At 42.7% G+C, this 27693-nt stretch overlaps 1 protein-coding gene across 1 annotated transcript in view; it reads right to left on the bottom strand.

Annotated features, from left to right (window-relative positions):
- Positions 1-1006: 1006 nt before the first annotated feature.
- cep290 (centrosomal protein 290) overlaps positions 1007-27693 on the bottom strand; it is a 43189-nt gene continuing 16502 nt past the window's right edge. The window contains exons 18-53 of the mRNA XM_022256520.2: positions 27430-27594; positions 26998-27147; positions 25953-26171; positions 25308-25457; positions 25076-25156; positions 24167-24340; positions 23082-23196; positions 22020-22213; positions 21282-21440; positions 20664-20796; positions 19764-19966; positions 19024-19137; positions 17780-17974; positions 17284-17472; positions 16760-16894; positions 16290-16511; positions 14976-15041; positions 14581-14688; positions 13688-13887; positions 13054-13141; positions 12424-12549; positions 11825-11962; positions 11104-11211; positions 10308-10400; positions 9721-9855; positions 9103-9245; positions 8632-8746; positions 8240-8377; positions 7527-7796; positions 6811-6978; positions 6089-6295; positions 5690-5827; positions 4994-5163; positions 4308-4410; positions 3566-3688; positions 1007-3031 (exon numbers count right to left, since the gene is read on the bottom strand). Coding sequence (XP_022112212.2) covers positions 2870-3031; positions 3566-3688; positions 4308-4410; positions 4994-5163; positions 5690-5827; positions 6089-6295; positions 6811-6978; positions 7527-7796; positions 8240-8377; positions 8632-8746; positions 9103-9245; positions 9721-9855; positions 10308-10400; positions 11104-11211; positions 11825-11962; positions 12424-12549; positions 13054-13141; positions 13688-13887; positions 14581-14688; positions 14976-15041; positions 16290-16511; positions 16760-16894; positions 17284-17472; positions 17780-17974; positions 19024-19137; positions 19764-19966; positions 20664-20796; positions 21282-21440; positions 22020-22213; positions 23082-23196; positions 24167-24340; positions 25076-25156; positions 25308-25457; positions 25953-26171; positions 26998-27147; positions 27430-27594 — 5397 coding nt within the window. The 3' untranslated portion in view covers positions 1007-2869. The remainder of the gene's footprint in view (positions 3032-3565; positions 3689-4307; positions 4411-4993; positions 5164-5689; positions 5828-6088; positions 6296-6810; positions 6979-7526; positions 7797-8239; positions 8378-8631; positions 8747-9102; positions 9246-9720; positions 9856-10307; positions 10401-11103; positions 11212-11824; positions 11963-12423; positions 12550-13053; positions 13142-13687; positions 13888-14580; positions 14689-14975; positions 15042-16289; positions 16512-16759; positions 16895-17283; positions 17473-17779; positions 17975-19023; positions 19138-19763; positions 19967-20663; positions 20797-21281; positions 21441-22019; positions 22214-23081; positions 23197-24166; positions 24341-25075; positions 25157-25307; positions 25458-25952; positions 26172-26997; positions 27148-27429; positions 27595-27693) is intronic.

The following is a 27693-nucleotide window of genomic DNA, read 5'->3' as shown; positions in this document are numbered from 1 at the left end:
ACGTCACGTGTAGTAAAAATCATTGCCGCTTGCCGCGTCCGAACTTTCTTTTGACCGGCCGACAATATGAAGAAAGCTTAGTGATTGATAAAACAAAGTGTCATAAATATGCAAAGACATGTGCGCACGTGTCACCAAATTAAGTAAGCATTGGCTGTTAATGCATCAAGTGTATTGGGTGTTGGTCTCTGTCCTTTTTAAATATCGTGTTTCCCCCCTGTTATCACACAACTTCAAATTTGAATTGGCTGGCTGGATGCTTCGAGGTTTTTGCAAATAGCACAAAAGCCGCGGCATCAAGCTAGCTCAGTGGGAAGTTAGGCAAGTATTTCATGACTGCTGATTAGCTAGCAGTGTCAAGTTAGGCAAAACTATCCTGACCATTATTTCCTCGATAAAAAGTTACACAAATTGAGTCGTGACCGTAATTAGCTTAGTGGATAACTGGCCAGACTTTTAACTACTGTTAATTTGGAATTAATTTTAATGGAAACATTTGGAAAAGCTATTTTTTCACAAACCGTTGGCTCACCTCACTGGTTCAGTGGAAATGTAGGCTATTTTCCTGTTTTTATATGGCCATAAACGGAAAATTGGCGGCAAACTCTTCATGATCGTTCTCAGGCTCCATTTGAAATTAGGTTTAAACTGTTGGAAAGTTCAGGTAATTTTTTCCTGGCCATAAATAGAAAGTTGAAGACAACCCTATCATGACCACTTTCTGGCTGCATTGTTAGCCTTATTATATTCATATGACCATTATTATGGCTGGCTCAGTGTTAAGTTCAGGCCTATGTTTCATGACCATTAGTTGGCTCAGTGTTAAGTTCAGGCCAATGTTTTAGTTGGTTCAATGGAAAGCTCAGGGTTTTGTTTTCATGACCAGTAGTTGACTTAAGGAAAAATTTGAGTTTTTCTCACAACTGATAACTTGCTGGCTCAGTGTGGAATTAAGGTAACTTACCTATGTCCTCTACTGTCAAATATTACCAAGAGACACAGTCAGTCACATTAGTATACACATTTATTTCATTCCTTGCACATATACAGACATCATTTTTTATATTTACAAATAGGGCCTATAGAGTCTGGGCACAGCTGCTTGAAGACAACATCACTCAGATGCCTCCATTTTTAACATGGAACAAATTCAGTCCACAAGCATACTTAACACGGGAACCTTTTGCTTGACGAATTTAGCTAGGTTACCAGCTAAAATATTTCTGTGATGCATCCTGCTTCTGGCTGGTTCTCATCCAATTCTTGGCTCTTTTTTCTCCTTGGTGGTGATCTGATCTGATCTTTTCAGATTCTGTCACATTTGAGGCTGATTTTGTTTTGAAGTTTTCAAAGACTTTGACACTTTGCAGTCTTTCTGAAGCAGAATCTCACAAGTCAAACTAACACTATTGGCAGAACAGTCTATGAAAATTCAAACATATGACTCTAGAAGTCACATGCTTCAAGCCACATACGAGTACATACATTGCTTGATCCTGGCAAAAGAACTAGAAAACCATAGATCTTCATTTACTGCTTCATAGCCTGCTTTGTTCCAAATTAAATTTCAGAGAGGGTCTTTATCTTTGCCTAATGAGTCCCATCGGACAAAAGAGTGTTAAATGTTGTTACATATTTCAAGCTGAGCTATAATTTTTGCTTTTATAATGCATAAAAGTACACATACATATAAATTATGCAGATACATCTCAAATGTATCGTAATTATCGATACAATATTTGGGTGATATTCACTCCAGGTGTGCTGTTACAAATGAAGTGCATGTTCTTTATCCAGTTCGTAAGTATGACGTCACTTCAGTTTAAACCACGCCCACTGCACACGTGCACTGCACATAGGGTTACATGCATTGATCGCCGTTTACATGGAACCATGTTAACGCGCAACTTCAGCGATCACCCAATGAGAGCCTGCAAATCGTGAGGGCATTCGCCTTTGTGACGAATTCACTTACAAACCGGATAATACTTATGTGAAGACTAATGAAATCCTTGATGAAGCATGAAATCCAATAAGCTTTACTTATCAAACTACAGCCACTAATTCCGAATTGCACATTTAGACGGGTCAAATGACAGAAATGAAAACCCTGCAAGAATTTTTGGAAACCGTATAAAATTTGAAAATAAGGCTTAATAGTAAATTGATCTGAACTGAAAGAGAATCAAAGTACGGTTAACATACGTATTCATGGAAAAAAAATGGACAGTTACATTTTGTATTCGAAATTGATTATTTTTTTGAGTGGAAACTGCATTAATAAAATTGGAGCAAGAGACAGCATAATAACTCAGAAACAAACGGCCGAATATCTGCTTCCCTCCCCGACAAAAAAGCCGCAGAATCTCACAATACATGTATGTGCTTTGTTTAAAACGGGATGCTTTTGCAAACAAAATAGGTCTTCTGTGTTGGCACTATACACTAGTGAAAACTGATGTCAGGCACACTACATGTAATTTGCCTCAGAAATTCACTTGTTTCTGTTAGAAAAGAATTGGCAAGGCTAACTTAAATCATGTTTCCTGATTAACCCCTTCACAGTGGGATTATTTTGGCAGCGATTGCTGGGCTGTGGTATGCCCTGAATGGAGGGCTCTGTCCAGCAGCAGGCCCCATTGAACCAGCAGCTGCATGGTGAATAGACTGTATGTGTGGTATGCACTAATCCTCACCAACGGTGCGGTAGTAGCAGTCCTCCGTAGCGAAGGGGTTAAAACAGTGAAACAAAACAGCGTATAATATAGGCCAAAAAAGCTAACTCAAATTATTGTCACTAAGTTTCTATTTCCTGAGCTGCATTAGATAAGGCTGTTTAGTCCTTCAAATTAAAGTCCTCTTAACTCTGTCAAATGGCAGGGACATTGACCGAAACGCCAAACTGTTGGGAGAATTTGCGGAGCTGTTCCTCGTACTGAACGTTCCGCTGCACTGCTTCCCTATAGTTGTATTTCAGATCTTCTATCTCCTCAAAGAATGCCGGATCAAACTGCTCCAGTTCTTTGCGAAGCTGAAAAAGAAGAGAAAAAACATAGGGAAATTCATCCTTTGTGTCAACAGCAACAAGGGTAGGTCAGGGAGTGATTTGGGGTGATACAGTAAAGAAAACAAGACAAAGACTGAGGTACAGAAGGCTCAGAGAAAGAAGCAATACGTAGAGCTGGGTGTGTTGCAACATGGCATCGTTGCATAGGGTGTGGCAGCTTGGGATGGGCAGGGTGTGGTGAGGTAGGGTGGGACAGGATGTTGGGCAGAGGAAGGTTATGGACAGATGGGCTAACAAATACAGCAGGATGGAACCGAAGGTGTGGCAGGGTAGTGGGACCAGGGTAGGTTTGTTGGGGCATGCTGACGCCATGCCATGGCAGATCAATGCAGATATTATAAGCGCAGAACAGGGAAGACAGAGCAAGACTAGCTGTGGAAGGACTGAACAGGTAAACCACTATGGGCACAGCTGAGCAGGCCCTGACGAGTGCTGTGTAAAGACTTTTTAGACGAGTGCAAGAACCAGGTTCCTAAGTAACAAGCAGAGCATACCTACCCTTTCATTATCTCGTCTGAGCCGTTCTTGTTCCAGCTGGAGGGACTTCATATCTGTTCTGAGTTCCACGTTCTCCTCCATCAGTTTATTGTAATTGTGGAGCCTTTCTGTCAGAAAATCATCCTTAGTGGAAAAAAGACAACAGAAACGTCAAAGAGGTTTAAGTGTGCTACAAAAGTTTAAGGGTGTTAATTTGATTGTAATCCCCACGTTCAGAGGTGTAAAAACTTTGCCTTTGACAAATTCGGTGACATGTTTAGCTGCTGATGCTGGACGGGAACAAACTGACAAAACTTTAACACCCAATGTGTATTTCTTATGTATTTCTTATCCACTGAAAATAGTGTATTGGTGAATGAGGCATTTCTCATGTAACAAATTAAAAGCTTGAAGGAATCACGAGATATACCAACAGTGTCTCTAGTATGGAGAATTTAAATTGCTATGTTCACATGAATTTAAAGAGCTCAATGTACCAGATTTTATCCAAATGTAACTCACAAAAGGGAACTCCCCCCCCAACCGGATAAGAACATGGCTACGCAACTGGTCACAGGTCATTCGAATAGCTTGCGACTCAACTTCCGATGTGATGGGATTATGAGTAGTTGACGACAGCAGTGCAATGAACCAAAAGAACAAACAGGCATCAATTTCACTTTTTCCCTCGGCTGCTGACCCACCCACAGTTTCCCAATGTAATGAGTGTTCACGAATCCCTTCCATACACAGACACACTGACCTTGTCCCCTTCAGTTTCTGCTGGCTGGCTGCCCTGGAGTCGGAACAGCTTCAGTTCATTCAGCAGCTCAGCCTTCTCGTTTTCCAGACGATTTGTTGTCAACCTGCAACACGAAGCAGTGACATCACAGCCAGCTGATTGCACATCAAACATTTACAAACGGTACCCTCCAAAGCTTGACAACATTTGCTGTACATACTTTCAGTTTTCAAAGTGAACTTGGTAGAAGGAACAGATTTTTGGGAGGTGACGGTTGGACCTGTTCTGCAAGGTAGATCCCACCCTATGCTTATGCCATCAAAAAATATGCAAGAGTATCTCACTCACATCCCTAGATACTGAAATACTGCGAACATAAAGTTAAAAGTATTCTTACCCTGAACTGCCTAAGAGTATGTGTTTTGAGAAACTTTTGGCTAACACAGGAACCCTTTTAACCATCCAAAGCCATCCAAAAGATATCCTTTTCATGATATTCCCTTAGCATGCTGGTGTACGTGTCTGAAGTACCCCTTGTCACAGCAAAAGAGGTTGTGCTTTACGGAGGAAAAATCAACTTGATCCATAATGCAAGCCACACGAAAATAAAGCACTGTTCTTTCCACTTCCTAAGCCTGTGAGTCCCAGGTTAATGTACCCTACTGGGCAGAAAAGAAAATGCCAGAAAATTGAAGTCCCAAACTCACCTTGACTGTTGCAATTCTCGGACCAGATCAGTGTCTGAAGTCAGTGCATCTGCTGGGAATCTCTCCAAGACGGCCACCTTCTCTCTCAGTTCCCCCACCTGCTGCATGAGAGCCTGCTCCCTCTGGGCTGAGTCTCTCAACAACAATTTCATGTCTTGAATTGTGGAATTCTGGGGGGCGCATGATAAGATAATAGTCAACGATACAACACGAAGACCGGTGTGCTGAATATGCTAGTTTCTTCTCAACTTTTTTTTTCCTTGAATAGAAATTGGGGGTTTCGTAACAACATTTACAATCCATGGCAAGTCAAAATCAGCACAATTTGTCAGGTTGTGCGATTTTTCTAAGATTTATATACATGCAGGTTATCAAGATAGCAGTATTCATGAGAGCTAAGCAGCAGAGAGTACCAGTTTGACTGTGTGTTCAAAGCTTGTGCATGAATGACATGCAGTGCATGGCACCAATTTTCAACTGTATGTGTACAAATCTTGGCACAGTTGAGAGAAGCATACCATCATTTAGAGTGCATGATGGCAACTGACACTCGATGTCCTCCCCCCAACCCGTATAATTTTGGATGCTGTGGGATATAGATACGCAGATGCACATGCTAGATATCAGCTAAAAACACACATCCTTTGGGAATTTGAGTAAATGTTACCGAACAATTCGTTTCCTGTTTCCAACTACCTTTTTCTCCATGTCCTGTTCCATACTCCTCATCTTCTCCTCATACATCCTGGTCACCACGATAGATTTCCAGCTCTTGCTGTCGGCTCCTTCCAGTTTGGGCCCCCTAGCCTGCTCAATTTGCAGCTTCTCATGGCTCTGTGGCATTACCGGAGAGTAGATAGAAATGAAGTATTAAAACCAACCATTTGACAATTCCAGGCCAGTGGAAAAAACAGAATTTTGCACTCGCTTTCAAAGAAAAATGCTTAAACAGTGGTCACAAGATTGTTTTGTCATATTGTGCTTGTAAGTCAACAAGATAATAGAAATATATCACACCACAACCTAAACATTATCCTAACCCCTGTACGGAAGCCTAGATGGGACATGTTTTTTCTCATCCCTTCAGGTCCTTACATCTTCCAGCTGTCGTTGCAGCCTCTCCTTATCAAGACTGAGCTGACTGTTGGTGACTCGCAGCTTCTCCGTGGACTCCACCTCCCTCTTCAGCTCCTGCCTCAGCCGGTTGTTCTCTGACACGGCCTTGGCCACGCCCTTCTGGGTGCTCTCGTAGCGGGTGCTCAGCTGGCCGCCCACCTGCCGCTTGAGCTTATCTAGTTCCGTCTGGTTGGTCAGATGGACGAGATCAAAGAAATCAATTCTTAAATGAGCTTCTTCCACCAAGATTGCTTAAGCTTGTGAAATACGAATTTGTCATAGTTATGCAACAGAGTACATTGTTTGAATTTCAGAAGGAACACCGCGCTACGACTTTCCATAAGATGAACAATTTCCAGCACTTTTTTCTCGGCATTTGCTGAGCATTTTGATTAACCATTTCATGTAAAACCATCAATCCCAATATTTTGTCCCACAAGTGCTATTCAAAGTTTTCGGGGAACGATTTGAAAGCCTTTTGGCTGGTTTTCATTGTGTCAAAAGCAATATGCGATAAACGAGTTAAACCACAATTTACCCATTCTCATAAAGGCAATTTTTAATTCCATAAAATCTGTCGGCACATGTACTGAACATTGGTAAGAATGTCATCAAATATTGTAAGCACTTGGAGACTTTCCAAACATTTTGAGCAACTGAAATGGTTTAGAACTGAAGAACGGTCAACAAATTCAACTTGCCTTCAGTTTCTGATTTTCCTCTTTCAGTCCGTGAATTTCGGTCTGGACCGTGACCCCCGGCGCTTTCTTGAGTTCTTCATTCTCCCTCTGCACACGCTCGACGACCTTCTTCATCAGGCCGATGGTGCGTTCCAGCTCAGGAACCGACTTACCACTGGAACCCAGCGACTGCATTAGTAAACAAAGGAAACGCTGCTTGTTGAATTATAAAGGTAATCATCAATGGGCAACTTTGGGAAGCGCATGCCGACTGCCATTACATTTACACAGAGACCCTTATTCATATTTTTTGGGTACACAATTCAAGTTGGAATTTTTACATGTGAATAAGAACAATATTTCTGAGATTTTGTATTTGTGCAGTTCTGCACTGTAATGGAGAATGGATACATATTAACAGCAGGAACAAGATATTGAGTTTCTTTCTTGTAATTCCTAGTCATTACTGGACTGAAGCTTCATTTTTAATTCGCTGAGACCCTAATGCGCCCTAATTCAAGCAGAGACCGAACAAGTACCAAACCTTGCCAATTTTTTCCTTCTGCCAATAGGAAACCTTGACGGGTCTGTTTAAATCGTGAACATTAAAGCTGGGTCTCCTTCTTATTCAGGGCTAGTTATCTCTGCATTCCTCATCAGAATGTTCCTCAGGCTTTGTGCATGAGGGGCTACGTGTCTGCCTAATCACCATGACCACCAAGACTCCCCCGCTATACCTTCTTGAGTCCCGCGGCCGAGCCAGAGGCGGCGGCAGAGGGCAGACGGCCCCTCCCCTTCTCTCTCTCTTGCTCCAGGTCAGCCTTCAACGCCTGGTTGTACCTCTGCAGGTCCTCCACGCGTTGCCTGAGCCTGGGCAGGTCTCGCTTGGCCTGCTCGGCGTCAAACCGCAGCTCTAGGTTCTCCTGGGACAGCTCCAGGATCTGTCTCTGCAGCTCCTGCTCTCGTTCTGGTTCAGCGGTCACCCCTGCACCTGGCACACTTCCTGACTTTTTTTTTATTTTCAAACATAAAAAATTTTTCATTAGAATGTCAGAACTCAATATTGTCATCTGCTTCCTCTTTGTATTTAGTGGTCAAAACAGGACAATTTGGGAAAGTGACATAGAAGTGACTGTTTTGTAATTTTGTCCTTTATTGAAATATATAGGGGAAAAAAACCAATATAAATGTCACATTTACAAAATGCCCAAAAAAATTAAATTACAAAAATGACTAACTTTCGCTGAGGTTGATAAGAATTACTGCAACTCTAGCCAGCCCACCCCCCTGAATTCAATGCAAAAATAGCCTGTATGAAATATTCTGGCGGTTTGTCTTTTGTTTCTTCTTTTATCACTATTCAACAGGGCAAATATAAATAAAAGGAATATACAAAAATACTCCCCGCATCCGATACAATAAAATAACTGTCACAGTTGTCTGCCAATACCTCAGTAGTTTGAGCCAGCCGCCGGGCCATCTGGCGTTCCATCACGTCCAATTTCTCTGTCAACTGTCTGTTCTGCTGCTGTACCTCCTCAAGGAGTGCACCTTGGCCTAAGGCTTGCTGGCGTTTCAACGATGATACCTAGCTCAACAAAACAACAAGGACTTTTTGTGGCAAATGTAATCACTGCGGTTTCAAAGTTTCAACCGAAGAGAGATGCGCTCAGTTGAGTATAATGTTCCATGAAAACCTTCTATCTTTCCTTTAAACTCACAAAATTACTTAAAAAGTTGAGCAAAGGATGAAAAATACAGGCAAGGCAAAATTCCTGCTCTTCGTGCAAAATCAGATGTATCAACTGTCCTTCATCAGCCATTGGGGGATTTTACAATCACCTCTTCTTCCAGCTCATAATTCCGTCGTTTCACTTCCTCAATGGCTGGGTCAGAGGTCACTGTCTTCTTTGTTGCCTCCAGTTTTGTGGATGTAGTAGGCTTGATCCTCTCCGCCCTGCATTAATAACAAAAGCATTTCCCCAGACTACTGTCATAACTTCTATCAGCTTAACCTTGCCCCAGCACAATAGAAGCCTGGAGACCCAACCTGATATTATACAGTTCATAGGGAGGATAGAAATACGTATATGACAGGCCTAGCTCAGAATGCCAAGCCTACTGATCTAGATATATGCATCAAGATATGTGCATCTAAATATTCAAATTAAGTTGAACTCGGGTCAGGGGTCATCAGGATATAACATTCTGGTACGGTCGAGTCATCCCAATGTCTAGGTATGATTTTACACACTAAAATCTTGTACGTCTAATTTTAAAGTTTGAGATGAGAGAGACCTGGACCCGTCTCACCTATTGAGGGCCTCCTTCATCATCTTTTTAGCCTTCTGTAGCTGTTCAATCTCCTTGTCTCTGTCCTTCAGTTTGTTGCGGAGACTCTCCACTCTCTTTTCCCACTTCTTTCCTTCCTCCCACTTGGCCACCTCTGCAGCACTCTGTCAACAAATCAAGACAAAGGAAATTGACCAAAATGATCAAATGATATTTCATTACTTGCCAGTAGCTTTGAATCGTGGGTTAAACAAATTGAAGTTTTCAACATATTTCAACAGCATGGCATTAATTTCTTTTTTAAGGTATCTCAATCAGATAGATTGTAATCATGCCATGTCTCCTTTACCGATGCTCATGCTGTTGGATGTTGTCTGAAATTAAACAAGAAAAATCTCCTCAAAATTTAAAAGCAAGGTTCATCGAGAACAAAGCAGTTGACATCATGTCAGCTCAAACGTGCTCAGTGCATGAGTTGGTGTATGACTATGCTCATAGGCCAACCCCGCACGTATTGATGTTCTTCAGTGACCTAAGACACATTCCATTTTGAGACTGCGCTGTTGAAATATTAAACTGGCTATGAACGACAATCATCTTGCAAGATAAATATAGTTTTAAAAAGACACCCACTACTACCTGCTCCTTCTTAAGGTCAGAGGTTGCTCCTTTGACATCTGACCCCTTTGTTTGTTGGAGCTGTTCCTCCAGAGATTGGATCTGTTTCTTGAGCCTGTCAACCTCGGCAGAGGGCCCCCTCTCTGGCTCTTCAGCCTGAAGGAGAAGGGAACAAAATTAAGTGGGAAAAAGTATGGAACTGAAAACTCCCATCTTTGACCACCTACAACATCGTGAAACAAACCAATGATTAAGAATTTCTTCAGAGTTTACAGTATAAAAACAAAAAAGTCCTCAAAACTTGAAATGACACAATAAAACCTGAAAACAAAGACATATTCAACTTAATCTTTAAGAAAGCATGGAGTGGATAAAATACTTATATTCAAAAAAAAAATGTCTTTTGTTTGAAAAAAAAATCTGTTGCCTTTTATTTTTTTCCCAAAAAATTTCAATTTTGGTCCTTTTAAATTGCCATGGATAGAATTTCCTTTTAAATCTAAATGTTTCAGGATCAAGCCTTCTCATTAATTACGACGATTGTCAACAATATCAACAATTCCCCATTCATTTAACTGCTTTGAAGTAACAATTCCGTAGTTTCTGACCTTATGACCTCTGGTCTGTGCTTCCATCTTCTGCTGAAGTTTCTTGTGTTCTTCTTGCAGTTTGAGCCACGCTGATGACTTAGTTTCTAAATCCTACAAAAGAATGCCACAAAACCAGAGAACAAATTCTATCTTTGCTACAAGGTAATCAATGATTGCTTTGGTCAAGACTGCTTCCATAACCTTCTCCAAATACTTAAATAGTGAGACCAACAGTTCAGTTTGTAGTTTGAGAATGGATTCACAAGCAAGGGTGAGATTGGAAGAAAAAGAAATATCCGCAAAATACTAAGTAGGGTCTATGGTATCTACTTTGTGTTTGCCCATCCGCACCCCTTAAATATTTCTTGTGTTCTACGTCAACTTTTGTACATAAAACAACTTATCAGTAAACTATGGGTTTTCCATATTTTAAAAGAGATTATTTGAAAAATCCTGAAATCACAGAAATCCTGATGAAAAATTCTCCAACAAGGGAAAATATTAACAAATGTAAAGTACACAATGCTTTGACCTTTAAAATATGAAAGTACAGTGTTTTTATGAGTCAAATTAAACAGTCATGAAAACTACATCTTTACAGGGTCTTCAAAACCTCTTGGTAGGACATCAAATCTAAGACTCACATGACATTTCACATTTAACTGAACACTGACTTGAAAGTCCATGTTTCCCGACCCATGTCACCAATCAGCAAATATTTACAATTGAGGTAAAATAATCCTGAGCCATGCCCTTTTAGTAGATCCCTCTAGTTATCGTCAAAAGAGAGAGAGAGAGAGATGTGTCGTTTTACCTCTTTGAGTTCCTGAACTTCGCTGCTGAATGCAGAGCACTGTGCTTTCTGCTTCTTCAATTCCTTCTTGGCCCTGTCCAGCTTATCCCTTGTCTCTTCCAGCTGCTCCTGTGGTGGAAGGAAACCATTCTTATGGCTTGGAGTAAACTGCCTTCAGTGATCACTTCATTAAACACTGGAGGAATCAGCTGATGAGACCTCTTTCACCCAGTTTCCAGGTCAAAAAAAGTAAAAGCTTAATTGATAACTTTTCCCCAAATACTACAATAGTGCTGTACCGCCGCTCCAGTCAGTCCTAGATTGGCATATACACCCAGGTTTTTGGTCAAGGACACCAGACAAGAACCATGTACAAGCATGTACTGTGTGGTCAGAATCATACTCATCAAGTCGAAATGGCAGCTAGCATTAAACCTACCAAATGTATTACAGAGGGGCTCTGCCCATAACCCGTCCTGATTTCTGCATTCTGTACTCCAGTTCCAATGTTATCAATTTCTCTGAAAACTGGCACTAATTGGAATTAGTAAAAGGTAGAGGGGAAAAAGTTTGATCCCAGGATTGCCTTTCTTGATGCCTCTTTCTGGAAATGGTAACTCAACTTTGTAGATGAAAGCTCCACGGGGCATCATTTCTTCCAAATATCCACCAAAAAGGTTTTTGTTGTTTGTGCCCTTAAATGTTTGTCAAAAGGTTCTGTGTCTCTGTCTTGTTACTTTACCTTGATGTGCTTAGTCTCCTTCTCCAGCAGTTTTTGCACATTGATCTGTTGCTCTTGTTCCTCTGCATTAGCCTTGACATTTTGCTGGGCGGTGTCCACCATGTCAGCTCTCAACTTCAGAAGTGCCTGACTCAGAGACTACAAGATCGCAAGACAAAAAAAAAATCAGAAATCAGTGAACAACACAAAGATTGAATGAATTACATTCGAACCTTGCTAAATAGTACCAGACATCACACGCAAAAGGCATTTTTAGAAACAATGAATTTTTAAGGTGAGGACTACATACTTATTTCTAAGGACGTTTTACAAAATATTACATTTTTGTGCATAAAAGAAATTTGAATAAAATTATTTTTTTAAAAACTATGCGTAAAATATTCGCAAAACTGACAGCTAATAACAAAACTGTAAAGGATTCTACATGATTTGACAAGAGCAAAATTTTGTAGTTCAAAGTTCACTAAAAATAGTACAGGACAGTGTGCCTTTAACTGTCGGAACATTAAACATGATTTTTTTCTTCCTTTGACATCGTGAATTATATAAAACAGCAGCTGGATGCATGAATGCTTTAAATATGCCTGGAACCTCGTTACCTTGTGTTGTTTCTCCTTCAGTGCCAAATCGTGTTTTAGTCTCTCCACCAGAGCTTTCATGGTTGTGGTGGGAGCTCTGGCATTGGCTTCTCGCTGGGCTTCAAGGTCAGTCTGTAAGTTCTTTATCTGAAATATGGCGTACACAGAGACTTTAATCAGCCAATCAGCATTACCCTGCTCGCCTCTCCTTTTCCTCACGGACTTTGTATTCATCAAAAGAATTATTCTTCAACAGGGGAAGGGGGAATCTTTTAAATCATAGCGCCACTGCTGTGGTTGCGTCCATCACAAGTCCCTACGACCCTGTCACCAGTCATCCTGTCTTTAAACCAAGCCACTAACTATCCAAATGGAATGTGACAAAAGCACACCCTGATACTTATGGCTGGTCTCATGGAAGGACCTGTGACTGGACCGGTGAAGGGATTTGTGAAAGGACTTGTAATGTTTTCAACTACAGTACTGCCTGACGTCCCTTCCCATACCCTTGAAAAACCATCAAGAAGCTGTGAAAGGTATTACAGGATTGGGGAGGTAACAGAGGCACTGACAGAGACACCGCTTGATTTCCATTAACTGTACAAACTCGTGACATGAAGTCAGAATCTTTTTTAAAAAAACAAACGTTACCTCTTCTTCTTTTTCCTGTATTAAAGTCTTCAAACCGCTGATTTCGCCTTCCAGACGAGTCACTTCACCCTTGTGCCCTTCCATCAATCTGACGGGGAGGGGACCAAAAAGTAGCCATTAGTTTTACAGACAAAATTCAAAGATTTCTGGGAAATTTGTGAAACTGACTGTAATCAATGGGATCTGAAGGGACATAATATGTTTTTGGAGGGAGGGGATTCACTTGAACAAAGACACAAACAGCCAACACCATGCTACAAAGTCCAGTCAATTTCTTTCCTATACCCTATGGAGTATCAAAGTGTGACGTCATTTCGAACCAAGACGGGCAGTGCACTTTGGTACTCTACAGGACCCAGAAAGTCAGAATGCTGAAGAACATTCCAACAAGATCACGGCTTGTTTCAATCATGGACACCCGCCGTCCTGAATGAGAAAGGTCTGTGAGTGTGGGTACATGGTAATGGCATGTGTGTATGTGAAATGGGAATAGATCAAATTCCCACAAGGACTACACAAAGTTCCCTCATGGAGCATTCCAATGTGAGTAGGAACCGTTTGTCCTTTGAGACGCTCCCTTCCAAATGTCTTGACACAGCGGCTCGGCTTGCTGCGACCTGCCCCCTCAACGTACCTGACCTTCTCTGCCTTGTGCTCCTGCACCTTGCGTTCCAGCACCCCTTTCCACTTGCTGGTCTCGGTGTGGGCGGCCTTCAGCTTGATGGACATGGCTGACAGGGAGTTGTCCTGCTCCGCCAAGAGATCCTCCAGCTCCTGCAGGCGAGCCAGCTGTTTGTTGGTGGGCACGGGGGGTCCCGGCTGATTCACCAGGGTCTGGTGGTCGGGCAGAGAGGAAAGAGGGTAAATTCATCAGAAGAGGGTGAATTTGTATTAAATTTTGTGATATGCTGTGATATGGCTGATTTGATTGATCTGTAATTATAACTTCACAGATATTGCCAGAATGATCACCTACTACGTGGACAAGGTACGCAGTGCACTGACATGGTAAATAGGCTTGTTTTCTGATGACGTCACACATTGTTTAAAAGTGCACTTTCTTACTGGAGCCAGGTGGGACGACGGATTCCAACCTCCATAGGAAAGTGTTAAATGTAAACAGATTAACACCATCAGTACATAGGCCAGCTGAGTCTCAGGAAATGTCTCCTCTACCCACCTGTCCAATGGACAGGACAAATCTATTTTGGAAAGGCAGTTTTTGCTTGCTGAAACATTTAGCCTTGCCCATTTTGTTCCACAAACCTTCAATAATGGTGGGAAAAATAGTTTTTGTATCTCCTCCCAAAATACTGTGCTCAATGGAAGCCCAGGCTCATGTTGTGGTAAGTATCAATTTGAAGCATCTCGGTTAGAAATGAGCAGGCAGTTTCTCAGTATTCCCTGAGAGAAGACAGACGGACAGTTGATCCTTGATGAGACCTTAGTCTTGGCTCGGGCAATCACTGAACCCATGATGGACACACTTAGGGGTTTTAACCAACAGAGATAAAATGCTAGCCTCACCTGGGCAGCCTGCTTGAACTTGCTGAACGCAGAGTCTGACTGACCATGCAGTTTCATCTGCAGGGAGTGCATGTCTTCCAAATGTTTCTTATGCTCAGCTGCCGATTCCTGAAATGGCCAACAAAGAGGGAAATAATACGACACTCCAGAGAGCAATTGGAGCCATTCAGTAGAGTGCCTTTTTCACTGCTCTGGAAATTCTTCCGCGATACAAGTCTATGTAGTACAGCTGAAACAATGTGTTGTAACTTTGCACGGAGCACGTTAACATTCCCATTCCCTCTAAAATGAACCAAAAACCACTGAAAGTATTAATATTTCCATGCATTCACGAACCAGGAATTAATTAGTATCAGTGAAAGAACGTATCAAGCTCTTGCCCTTCATGAACACACCTGCCGTGCTTCTTCCAAAAGTCCCACATATTTCTGCAGTCCTTCCTCTTTCTTCTGTAAACGAGCCTGTTGCAAAACAGAAGAATAAAAAAAAATGTATATTCTATGTCTTCACAACCTGTTTTAGCAGCTCTTCAGTTTAAACCCAGCAATGTCCATTATATTCATAGTTTTCATGACATAAAAAGGTGGCCGGGGTCTCCGAACTCGGACAAAGGAAACAGGGCCCTGTAACAAAAGAAATGGCTGAAATACTCGGGCGTCAATGAAGGTTACCTGTCAACTTAGAGTAGTGCCTAAAGATTACTTGGTGCGGCTATAAACGACTGTTAAATGAAATGACAAATTTTGAAGGATTTTGAAAACGGAAAAAATGATGGTCATGCAGGCCCAGCATCATCAACATTGAAAAATGCCCCGGCATGAAGTGGTTAAAAATGTCACAAAAATAGGAAATCTCCAGTCAAGATTTGTTTTAAAAGTATTCACCTGTACGTCTTTTATATACAACCGGGCAACCTTGAGGGCCTACATGCTTTGCCTACATCTAAAGCCAGGACTAACCTGTAGGCCTTCTATCTGAGTCTGGGCCACCTTCAGCACCTGCTTGCTTAGCCCGAATCTAAAGCCAGGACTTGCCTGAAGTCCTTTTATTTGAGTCTGGGCCACCTTGAAGGTCTACATGCTTTGCCTAGATCTAAAGCTAGGACTCACCTGTAGGCCTTCTATCTGAGTCTGGGCCACCTTCAGCACCTGCTTGCTTAGCCCACATCTAAAGCCAGGACTTGCCTGAAGTCCTTTTATTCGAGTCTGGGCCACCTTGAAGGTCTACATGCTTTGCCAAGATCTAAAGCCAGGACTCACCTGTAGGCCTTCTATATGAGTCTGGGCCACCTTCAGTACCTGGTTGCTTAGCCCAAATCTAAAGCCAGGACTTGCCTGAAGTCCTTTTATTTGAGTCTGGGCCACCTTGAAGGTCTACATGCTTTGCCAAGATCTAAAGCCACGACTCACCTGTAGGCCTTCTATCTGAGTCTGGGCCACCTTCAGCACCTGCTTGCTTAGCCCAAATCTAAAGCCAGGACTTGCCTGAAGTCCTTTTATTCGAGTCTGGGCCACCTTGAGGGCCTACATGCTTTGCCTAGATCTAAAGCCTGGACTAACCTATAGGCCTTCTATCTGAGTCTAGGCCTACTTCAGCACCTGCTTGCTTACCCCAAATCTAAAGCCAGGACTTGCCTGAAGTCCTTTTATTCGAGTCTGGGCCACCTTGAAGGTCTACATGCTTTGCCAAGATCTAAAGCCAGGACTCACCTGTAGGCCCTCTATCTGAGTCTGGGCCACCTTCAGGGCCTGCTTGTGCTCACAGGTCTCTTCCAGAGCTTTGAAGCGGACTCCCTGGGCCATGCCGTCCTTAATGATCTCATCCCTTTCTGAGGAGGCCGGGAGACGAAGGCGCAGTTCATTGATGATCTTGTCTCGCTGGAGGAGGTTGTCCTCCGTCTCCTTGAGCTGCGTCTCCGTTTCTGCCAGTTTCTGATTGGAGGACCAACGATACGCAAAATTTGAGCTTTTCTACAGCCAACACACTGTCATGAGCAGGCATTTCATAGTGAGAATGGCTTGGGTATAGCATTACACGAATGCAAGGTTTAGATGTTTGAACAACTTTTAGCAATCTGCAATTCCAAGACCAAGTTTTGGTATACCGGTAGCAGGTACTTGCTCTTCCACTGAGCCAAATGTCGATGCCAATGGGAGTATAATCAGACAGTGCTCGCTACCTTCTGCAGGGCTGTGTTCTCTGCCCTCACATCCAGGATGGTCTTGATGTGGGTCTTGATGGACCTGATAGCATGCTCCAGCTGGCTGGATATGGGCAAGCTTGGGTCGGGCAATGATCCTGTGGCCTCCTCAAACTGAGAACGGAAAACAAAGTGAAATAGATGAAAACACTCCTGCACCGTAGTTGCGGGGACATAGACTCGACAATTCACCTATTTTGTGGGGACCGAAAACGTTGTGGGGACTCAGAAATGTCCCCACAACTCAGTCAAACTTCCCTAACAAAAGAATTTGTTCCCTGAACGCGGTGAATGTCTACTTATCATATCCCATTGACTTCAGGATAGATGCCACTTTAACAGTACTCCTGCACATGTCAAATTCCTGAGAAAAATATCACCAAACAATACTGAAAGAAAACTGCGTAAGCCACAAAATGATCTGAGCCTCCACAATATCAGGAACTCGTGAATATTCACGGCAAGTGCTTGACCTTTGAAAATCGTGCATATTCAGAGCCTACCCTGAGTGCAGCATTGGCCATCTCCTTCTGCTGTCTCTCCAGGCTGTCAATCATCCTCTCCAGCTCCAACTCCCGCTGTTCCCATAGCAACTGCCTCTCCTCAGACTCCCTGGTGACGCGGACATTGTCCTGCTCCAAGTACGTGATGGTTTTCTCATGCTTGGCCGAGAGTCCGTCCAGAAACTTATTCTGAAGAAGAGTAGATTTAAGAAAGTTTTGTTCAGTTTCTCAAAATTGCTTAGCCTATTTTGGGTTTGTCCTCCCGGACGTGGTGTGTGGCATGATTTTCTCAAATTTTCAGAAAGCCCTAAGGTAAATTTTCTTCTTTTCTCACAAGCTTTCCGAAAAGAGAGACAAAACTTGGCCTAATAGGCCACAACTTTGCTACGGAAAGCACGGCAGTACTCCTGTCTTTTCCACCATCCATCTTAATTCTGTACCCGCCCACCGTATCATCCATGCTCTGCCCCTCCCACCCCTTACCTCCCCTCCTCACCTGTTCCTGCAGACGTCCTATCTGCCTGGTCAGCTTGAGCTGCTGCAGCCGGGTATCCTGCATCTTGGCATGCCATTCGGCCACCTTGACGGCCCCTTTGCCGTCCTGCAGGGTCTCCATCAGCTCCTGCAACCCGTGGTGCTTCAGCTCCAGCTCTGCCAGTTGGTCTGAGACCTTCTCCCTCTCGTACTTCAACTGCAGGACAAGCAGAGTGATCAATGTCCCCAGGTTAGTTTCAGCTCAAGGTGTCACTGACGTCAACTGTAAGATCGAGGAGCACTGAGAATTCTTCAGCGTCAAAGGCTCCAAGGGAGTTAAAAGTCAAATGGACACATTCACAGCCTCTCAACACAGTAACTGAATTTCAGCACCTCACTTATTATTACCCCCTTGCACTAGTGATCCCAAGCTTTATCCGCCCCGAGCTGAAGTGCACCCCCGATCGGCAAAAGAAAGACAGATGGTTACAAGCGGGCTTTTGCACGCGCTCTGCGTGTACGCAAAGACCATACATTTCGGAATTAATTAGTTACGCATACTCAACGTACTCCGCATCAAATGCGCATATACTCGCACGCCTCGTGGCATCCCTAAGCAGTGGGTACCAAAAAATGCCCTCTTTTGTTCCACTCCAAGCGGATTACATTGCATTCTTGGCATTTTTCTACATTTTGACTTTGTCTTCAGAATGGGCTTCAACCACAGCTCTAGGCTCATGAGGACTCTGTACTAAAATGATCTGAGCTGTGGACTTGAAATACTGCATTTTGTGTGGCCAAAAATGAACCATGCCTGGGCCGTTTTCCAATACTCAACTTCGTCTCTGTCTCATCAGGCTTCGTTCCCAAAACCAATCCCCGATTGTGGGCCTGAAGCGTTTAAATCAAATTGGATTACTGTAGGTTTTTGCTCTCTTGCATCTTATTTGACGTTTTGTGGCACTATTAGACTAATTAGTGCATTTACAGCTTCATAGTCAGGTAGTAAAAAAAACAGTTGAAGCCTGAGTTGAAGCTGAGTATTGGAAAACGGCCCTGGATTAACATTTTCCAAGCCAAGAGGCCTAAGTCTGTAAAACTGGGATCTGAAAACTACTGCTACAAAGCAACAATCTTCACCCCTATTAAAAAGCCATTTCAGAATCTGTAAACTATGCCCAGCTAGTGGTCATTCAATTCATTTATAACAACAAAACAGAGAGGAGAAGGTGTCTCTCAATACTAATGCTCACTTCAAATCCTTACCACTTTGACTTCGCTTTGCATTTGTTCTTTTTCATTCTTTAGCTGCAGCATGGCTTTGGAGAATTTCTCCTGGTCACCGAGTGGAACGGCCCCACTGAACTGACGTCGTAGTTCCTGCAAGAGGGGATGAGGAAGTCAGGAAAGAAAAGAACTTGACAAGTGGTCAATAGGAATAAGCATGCGCACTAGAATTAGAAAAAAATTCATAGAAGCCAAAAATGAATGCATCGACCACTAACAGTTGGCACTCACGGAGCAGCCTGGGACAGTTAGGCTCCAGAAACAGGTGGCCACAATTAAAAGGTGATCTGAGTATCTGACCACAAAGACCAGCTGGCTGACAGCTGATAACTTATGAGCAGTTGAAAAAATAGGTGGACTCAGTGGAAAAATGGAGGAAACAATTTAAAGGTGGCCTTAAATTTAGAACCACCAAAATGTCTTACTCATTACCGATTTAAACTTTTAAGGGAGCACATGGCCAGAATAGATAAGTGGCCAAAATAGAGGGGTTTTCAATTTCTGACGCAGTCAAACATTCATAAAGAGAAACATTAACAGAGAGGGCTTCTTGACTAATACATAACAAGGAAAGATCTCCAGCAAACCTTTAAGTGTCACTTTTCTGTTCAAATAGTCATTGCCTGGCACACTTGCATTAAATAAACAAAATTATCTACATCTTCAGTTCCGGAACCCACCACCCCATCAACGTGACTTTTTTTTGACGTGGCCTGTACCTGGATCGTTCTTTTGAGATGCCTGGCCTTGTTGCGCGCATCCACCTGACAGTGGTAGAGACTCTGTGCCTTCTCGTCTAGCTGTCGCTCCAGGCGAAGCACCCGAGCTTCCATTTTCTTATTCTTGGCATTGGCAGCTTCCAGTTTGCGGACGGCCGTGCCTTCGCTGATTTGGAGAGCCACAATGTGGTGGTGGAGCTTCCCTGGGGAAGATTGGAGGAATTATGGAATCACATGACGTAAAAAATGAAAACAAAATATAACAAAAATTGCATGGACTCTACAGAAGCTAACTGATGGTATGAAAATGAAAGACACGTGGTAGGTGAATGGAACCTAGCATGCACCAGTTTTCATCAGAATTTGTACAAAAGCAGTTTCGCATCATTCCAAAAGCAAACATACCACAGTATGGGCATGCATGCAAAATGAAATAAAAGGATATGTCAACAATAGAAATGTTATCTCTAACCCCCTAGGGTGTACGTAAAAATCATACTGAAATCCGAGGATTTGGGACTGTTAGGGTTACTTGAATGCTGGACCCCAAAAGTGACTTTCCTGCTAGCGAAAAACTCTTTATTTTTGTCCTCCCAACATTGTCCAAAAAAAAAGAATGTTGATGCAAGTTTGGCCTCTTTCACACCTGAGAACAGGTAGCAGAAACAGGAAACAATTCAATTGCCTCTTCAAACAAACAAGTGTGATTTCACTCTAAGTAAATTTGTCAGCATTTCATGCATTTAGTACAGGGTCCTTCCAGGTGAGAAATTTCATTCCAATGGTTTGACAACCCTCCCCAGAATATTTTAATCTCTGGCCTGAAAAAAGCAAGTTGGTTGAGTGCATACTGCCTATGAAGCATGCACATTCCACTATTAATAAGAGGATCCTTCCTACCTATAATTGCCTTCTCGTTGCTTTGGGTCTGAATGTCGATGAGCTGTTGCCGTAGCGACAGCACTTCTTTCTCCCTTGAGATCTGCCTGGATTCCAAAGCCTTGGTCTGGAAGGATGCGACATCAACCATCTCCTGCAAATGAGGAAGGTGCACGTCAAATCAAAAAAAATAAACCACAGAAGACTCCTGTTGAGAGGGTAGCATCAGCCTAAACTTTCTGGCAGGCAATTCAAAGTTCTATTTTCCCGAATTATGTACGATGAAAATAACCCCCCCCCCCCATTCAGGCATTTCAACTGTTCAACTATGACCAATTGACTCATTTTTCTGGAGCTTCAGGCAATAAATGCAATTTCTACTGTCATTTAACTTTAAAACAGTATCTGTAAGAAAGCTTTGATGGTAATCAGTAATTCTTGAATCCATGGTTTGAGTTGGACTCCAGTTAAACATGATGAGATAGCCTCTTTAATGTTTCGTAACCAATTTTAGAGTAAAAACGAAGAATAAATTTCAGACACCGAGAGAAACAGGAAATGGTAGCGAGTGAAACGTTAATGAAAGGAAGTTGACAGCATCAAGGAGTGAATGAAGGAAATGAAAGATAAATGTGAAACCTTGAGTTTTTCATTCTCCAGTCGCAGCGTAGCCTCTGACCTCTCCAGTTCACCGATACGTCTCTTGTCCATGTCGCTGGCTGCCTTGGTGACGCAGGTGGTCAGCTCGTCACGCAACTCTCTCTCTATCTTCTGCCCTTCAAGGTTGAGTCTAGTGAGCTGCCAACAGAAAGGCAAATCATTATACCAATGATCACAAGGACACAAGCTCTCCTGATCTTTAGGAATTGTGCCATAATGTAAAACTTTGATAAACAAAAAAATTGGAAAACTGAACAAAATGGAAAAATGCCAACCAAACTTCATTTTCTTTGTAAACACAAATAATGAAGCTCTGTGAGAACCTATTCATGTGTGCTTCTGAAGCAACAAATTTACAACAATTTCCTCCTCTAAATGATTTTCTCCCAACTTAGGGAGCATGCAAGGAAACAGGGAAACATAAAAATTCAGAATTTATGCAGGCCTGATGATTTGGTATGCATAGTCTTTTGGGAAAGGCACTGCTCCTCGATAACCGGACTCCTCCTCATCACCCCTGATGGGTACCAGTGGCCACCAAAGTGGGTTGGTCATTTTGTTTGAATGGTCTATTGCAAAAAATGCAAGATTAATTGCGGGCCTGATCTACAGTAAACATAATGTGGCATCTTGACCCCGATGTTAGGTACGGCATGCTGGTATAACTGCAAGATTCTTGGATATCTCAAAAACGGTGCCAAATTCTTTCCCGCTCACCTCTGCAAATTTTTGCTCCAGTTCCAGGTTTCGGTTCTCCATCTCAGTCAATGTCTTGCGCAGTTGGTCCTGCATCCTCACGGCATGTTCCGCTCGCTGCCTCTCGTTCAGTTCCTTCATCTCCATGGTGGTCAGTCGCTTGGCCAGTGACAGGTGCTCGCTGGTCTGCACATTGGACTTAGTCCCAGCTCCCCCTGTCGAAAGGTAAATATGGTGATTATCGGATAAAACTTGTGATTGGGCAGAGGGCAGCAGCTTCAACAGCAGCATTTGACACAGCACCAACAGCAGCATTTGACACAGCACCAACAGCAGCATTTGACACAGCACCAACAGCAGCATTTGAAACAGCACCAACAGCAGCATTTGTCACAGAACCAACAGCAGCATTTGACACAGCACCAACAGCAGCATTTGAAACAGCACCAACAGCAGCATTTGACACAGCACCAACAGCAGCAGCAAAAGCTACAACAGCAACAACAAAAAGTGGTTTTGGCAACAGCAGGCAAGTTCGAGCGATGACCATGGATAACTATAGTGCAACTAATACCACCCAAACAATGGATGATTTGAACTATCTAGTCGATCATTTGGTACCAGGCTCCAGGGCATGGTCGCACCGCTGGTTATCAATAACTGATTTCATTTATCATTACGGAGGGAACCATTCACATGAAAATTATTGATCTTATTAACCATGTATGCTACGAGAACAGCAGTGCACTGTGAAATGTGAGCAACGATGACATTTTGAAAAATTGACTGACCAGGGTCGTTCGAGTGCAACTGAATTGAGCATGCATATTGTTAAAAAGCAATTGACAACTGGTTGAACTACACTTCGCACCCAAACTTGCCCAGTGCAAGCAGTAAAAGTTGTAGCATTCACAGTGACAAAAACAACAACTCCAACAGTAGCAACAACAGAGGTTGGTAGCAATAGTGTGAGGAACAGAAGTGACAGAAGTAAGTCTTGTATCAAGAGCAACAACAAATGCAGTAGTAAGAAAACAACGCAGCGGTCACAACATCACCAACACCATACAAACGTCTTCTTACCTCCTATCCTTCCTAGTTCCTCCACAGCCTGCTCTAGGGTGTGGAGTTTCTCCTTCTCAGTGGCTAATTCTCTCTTCAAAATGTCCACATCTGACTCAAGCCGCTTATTTTCAGACTGATATGACAAGAAAGAAAGTATTTCTCAACCGAACAGCCACAAGATTTGAACCCGGATGACAAGCCAGATTCAAGTTTAACCCTAACCCTACTCAATCCTTCACCTGTTGGAGGACTGAGGAGTGTTAGGGTTAAAGATGTACTTCAACTATGGAGGACATTTTTCTGCAGTATGTCTTCGAATGTAGAGTACACCCATATACATCACAGACACGAGGTCGCATTTTTTCAAACTGTGTATTTAAAACTCAATGTGAGAAGTAAGTTTACAGTTTTTGGGTCTGGTGAAGAAAAAAACAACAGTCGTCAATTTCATTTTGCCATTCCATAAAAGTGTGACGCAGTACGTGGGAGTCCGAATACCTACGACTGTTTGCTGCTGTGTAGCATGTACACAATAACGTATCATGCCGTAATTTTGGCCAACTCACATGCTGCCCTCAACGACAACTTTTAGACAGATGATGATTTTCTCCAGCCTGGGAAATAAAGTTCTAAAAGTCTTTTTTAAAATTGGTCGGATGGCAAAAAGCACGTTTATCCACACAAGCCAAATTTGACACAAGTATCCTCCATTGTTGAACAACATCTTTATAACTGTTCAGAGTTGCAATACAACTGACAATTAACCCCTTCACAGCAGGATTATTTTGCCCCGCGACTGCTGGGCTGTGGTATGCCCTGAATGGAGGGCTTTGTCCAGCAGCAGGCCCCATTGAACCAGCAGCTGCATGGTGAATAGACTGTATGTGTGGTATGCACTAATCCTCACCAATGGTGCGGTAGTAGCAGTCCTCCGTAGCGAAGGGGTTAAAAACAAAATTATAAACAATGAAAAGAAAATGAATTTGATCAAGCAAATAAGGACTTACACCCATCATATACATGATGGGTCTATGGATTTGAAAATCTAACTAAAGCGAATGACAAGCAACTTCAAAATGACGGCAATAGAACATGGCACATACCTCCAGTTGGTCGATGTGTGTGTTTCTGGCAACTAACTGGTTGTCCGTCTGTAACAGGTCTCTGTACTTGGCGGCCAACTCGTTGTACTGCCGATTTGAAGACTCCAGTTCTGAGGCTGGGACACTCTCGTCCAAGGCTCGCTGGAGGGCGGCTATCTTGAATTGTGATGCTTCCTGGATAAGGCAGAGAAGGTGAAATGAATGCAACAATGAAAGCTTTAGCTGGATAGGAAGATGAACTTCCACAAATGCTGACTACAATTGCTCAAGTGTGATGCAACTGTGACAACCCGTCACATGGAGAAAATGACATTTTAATATGTGGAGTATTCGGATAAAATAAAGGTCAATCTCATCCAAAGTGTCTGGTAACTTCAAACACAATGAGTATGAAAGTATATCCAATTCTGGAAGGAGTACGGACAAGCTTTGGACAAGCTTTGGACAAGCTTTCATGCTCATGAAACATACTGAAAATTTTCACCATCCGAGTTTTCACACGTCACCTTAATACAAATCTGGTAAAAACAAGGACTCCCTCAGCTACTATTTATACTAGTATCCATTTATTATTAGAAATTGTTGATACCACGGTGTGGATAGACTTCCTTCCGCTTATTCAGCAGCACACGAGTTGATGTCTCAACCATTTACGCCCTGATAAATACGCTCTCTGCTTCTTTCCCACCCTGTGCTTTGAATGAAATTTATGTTTTAAATCAGCCAGAGGCACACTGGGGCCCAGCTTTGTTTAAGAGGGAATAGTCTGTGGATAAATTGGGTCATCACTTTTTGAGCCAGGATCTTAAGTTCAATGTTCTAGCTGCACAGGACTTAATCTTGGACCAAATTCAATATAATTTTCAACTTGAGGTGTCCTTCCATGAATCCTGTTCCAACGACACACACCTTATGTCTTTGAAGATATCCTAGTCTCTCCGTGATGGCCGTTTCCATCTGAACCATCTCATTGCGGAGCTTGTTGACTTCCTGGCATCCAAAAGAAAACAGAGTTAACAACTTGGGAAGCAAAAATAAATGTTCTGCAGTCCTCGATACTAATTATATCAATGTGGGTTAAACATATAATAATAGACAGAGCATTCCCCTCCCTCCCACACTAGCTCCTCCCCTTGCCTACCTTCCTCAGGGTTCCCTCCACCTCCTGACTGACCGTGAACCGTCTAGTGAGGGCTCTCTCATTAACTCGCAGAACAGTGATCTTCCGGGTCCCCTCGGCAATCCGACGTTGCTGTTCGTCCCCGCTCTGCTGAAGAGTGTCTAGGAGTCTCTGAAAGGAGCAGTCAACACACAGCTCTCATTTGAGCTCTGAGCATGAACCACAAAGGGTGCTTTAAATTGTCATCCCATTGCCTAGAGTATCAACTTTACACTTCTGTGCCATATTATCAACATCTTGCACCGAATTCCTTAACCTTTTCCTCCAGCTGTTCTATGTAGTCTACCAGGATGTCGTTGCTTGTCTTTATCCAATCGTTGAACATAACACCATCATATTTATTCATCTTGCCTTTATCTTACACTACATTCCTAAATTCTGGCCTGTCACTTCTCTGTCTGGTCTAGTAGCTTCCTCCAAGCTATATCCCATCCTTTACAATAACACCATCGTATTAAATCACTCATCTTGCAAAATCCTACACTGAATTCCTAAACTATGACCTCCTGCTTCTCCATCCAGTCTAGTAGCTTCTACCTAACTTTATCCACACCTTCACCATCATAAATCCGTCACCTTCTTCCACTCGTCTTGCCCACATCTTACATTGAATTCCTGAACCTTGGCCTCCTGTTGCTCCATCTGGTCTAGCAGCTTCTGCTTGGCCTTATCCCATCCCTCCGACTGACTTTCCCATTCCTCCTGCTTCTCTTTGTAGTCTTGGTACAGCAGACCTTGCTGATGTCGCAGCACGGCAAACCTGCGTCGGTAGACAACCAGGGAAGACTCGCATCGGTTCACCTGATCTTCCTTGTTAGACAATTCCTGAATATGAAACAAATATATACACACCGTGGATACTGTAGCATTTATATAACAGGTTTTGCCCTTACCCAACGTATATATTAATAAACAATGTATGCTCATTGCTTGTCCGAGAGCTTCAGAACAAAGTCACAAGCTTACTCGAGTCCCATCCGACCCGTTATAAATTAACATCTCCCCAACGCAAAAATACATCTTGAAGATACTGCAGCACTCAAGTGGTGTCTAACGGAGCCCAAAAGCTACATATTAGTGTAGCTTCTTGAAGTGGTTAAAACTAAAACTAACCTAAGCTTGTTCAACTGTTCATGTTACCGACATTCAGCAATAGCACATGTACAAGTCTTCTGTATGACATGTGACATGGGCCCAAACAGCTAGGAAAATTGAACAAGAGAGGACTCCCAATACAAGGCTGTAGAGCCCATTCGGTGCAGTTCCAGTACGGTATTCCAAGGGTCTCAAATTCCTATTTTTCTTCAATTAAAGACTGAATTAGAATGTGACACCTTTTTAGGAAACCAGCACTGACAAACATGATTCAACAGCTTACGAGCAGAATCACAAAAATGTTAAATTTTCAGGAAAAGAATAAGGTTAACAACAAAATGGCACTATTTTACCTTCAGAAATTCTTCAGAAAAGTTTTTAACAAAAAAGGTTTTAAAGAAAGGTAATTTTTCTGTGATACATTTCTTCAAAGTTCTTACTTGGTGATCCCCCAAATGGTTAGCCCATTCAAAGAGCAGATACATCATTAATGGCCAAGAACACAGACTACCCAACACACAGATATGCAGACAAACAGACAGACAGCTCGGCCTACCTGTAGTGCATGTATGAGTTGCTCATTGAGCGAGCTGATGACTTCAGCACTGGACACAGCCATTCCCTGTGGCAGCTGCATGTGGTGGAGGGTGATGGCACCCTGACCCGCATCCCTTAGCGCCTGCAGGTCTTGCTCTAGTCTGGTGATCTGCGCGAACAGAGGATGGGTCAACAAACTTTAAAAACTCACTGTGCACAAGATTCAGAGAACCAAAAATCTGATGGATGGAAATGGTCACGTTTTGCCTCTTCTTCATCCGAATGCAAGTTTATGACTCTCAGAGAATAAGTACAGGATTTGATTTGCAAATGAAAAACAGACGTGACAAAAAAATTTGTCCATTCCAGTCCACCATACATCTAGTCAGAGTTGATAGGATGAAGTTCTTTTGGAAGATTTTTGGCCTCTGCGCAGTGTCGTGTTACAAACCTTGTTGTTAGCCCTGTCCAAGTTGATGCCAGCCTTTTCGCATTCATTCCTAATCTGGCGTAGCTCACGTCGTAGTTCTTCATTTCTGCCGGTGAGCTGGTCCAGCTGCGCCTTCATGACAACTTGCGCCTCGTAGTTCCCACCTGCCGTTTTGGCCTCAAGAAGCTGAGAAGCAGAAATGACAATCAGATACACACAAAATAATGACTGCATAAAGTGTCCATTCCAATTCTTGTTCTCCTTTACCAATACTGCATTTAGAAA

The sequence above is a fragment of the Acanthaster planci genome, linkage group LG03 (assembly GCF_054643075.1).
Source record: "Acanthaster planci isolate LZ-2023a linkage group LG03, COTS_SCS, whole genome shotgun sequence".
Classification (NCBI taxonomy): Eukaryota; Metazoa; Echinodermata; class Asteroidea; order Valvatida; family Acanthasteridae; genus Acanthaster; species Acanthaster planci.
Note: the sequence above shows the minus strand (reverse complement) of the source record. Positions and strands in the feature narration are given on the sequence as shown.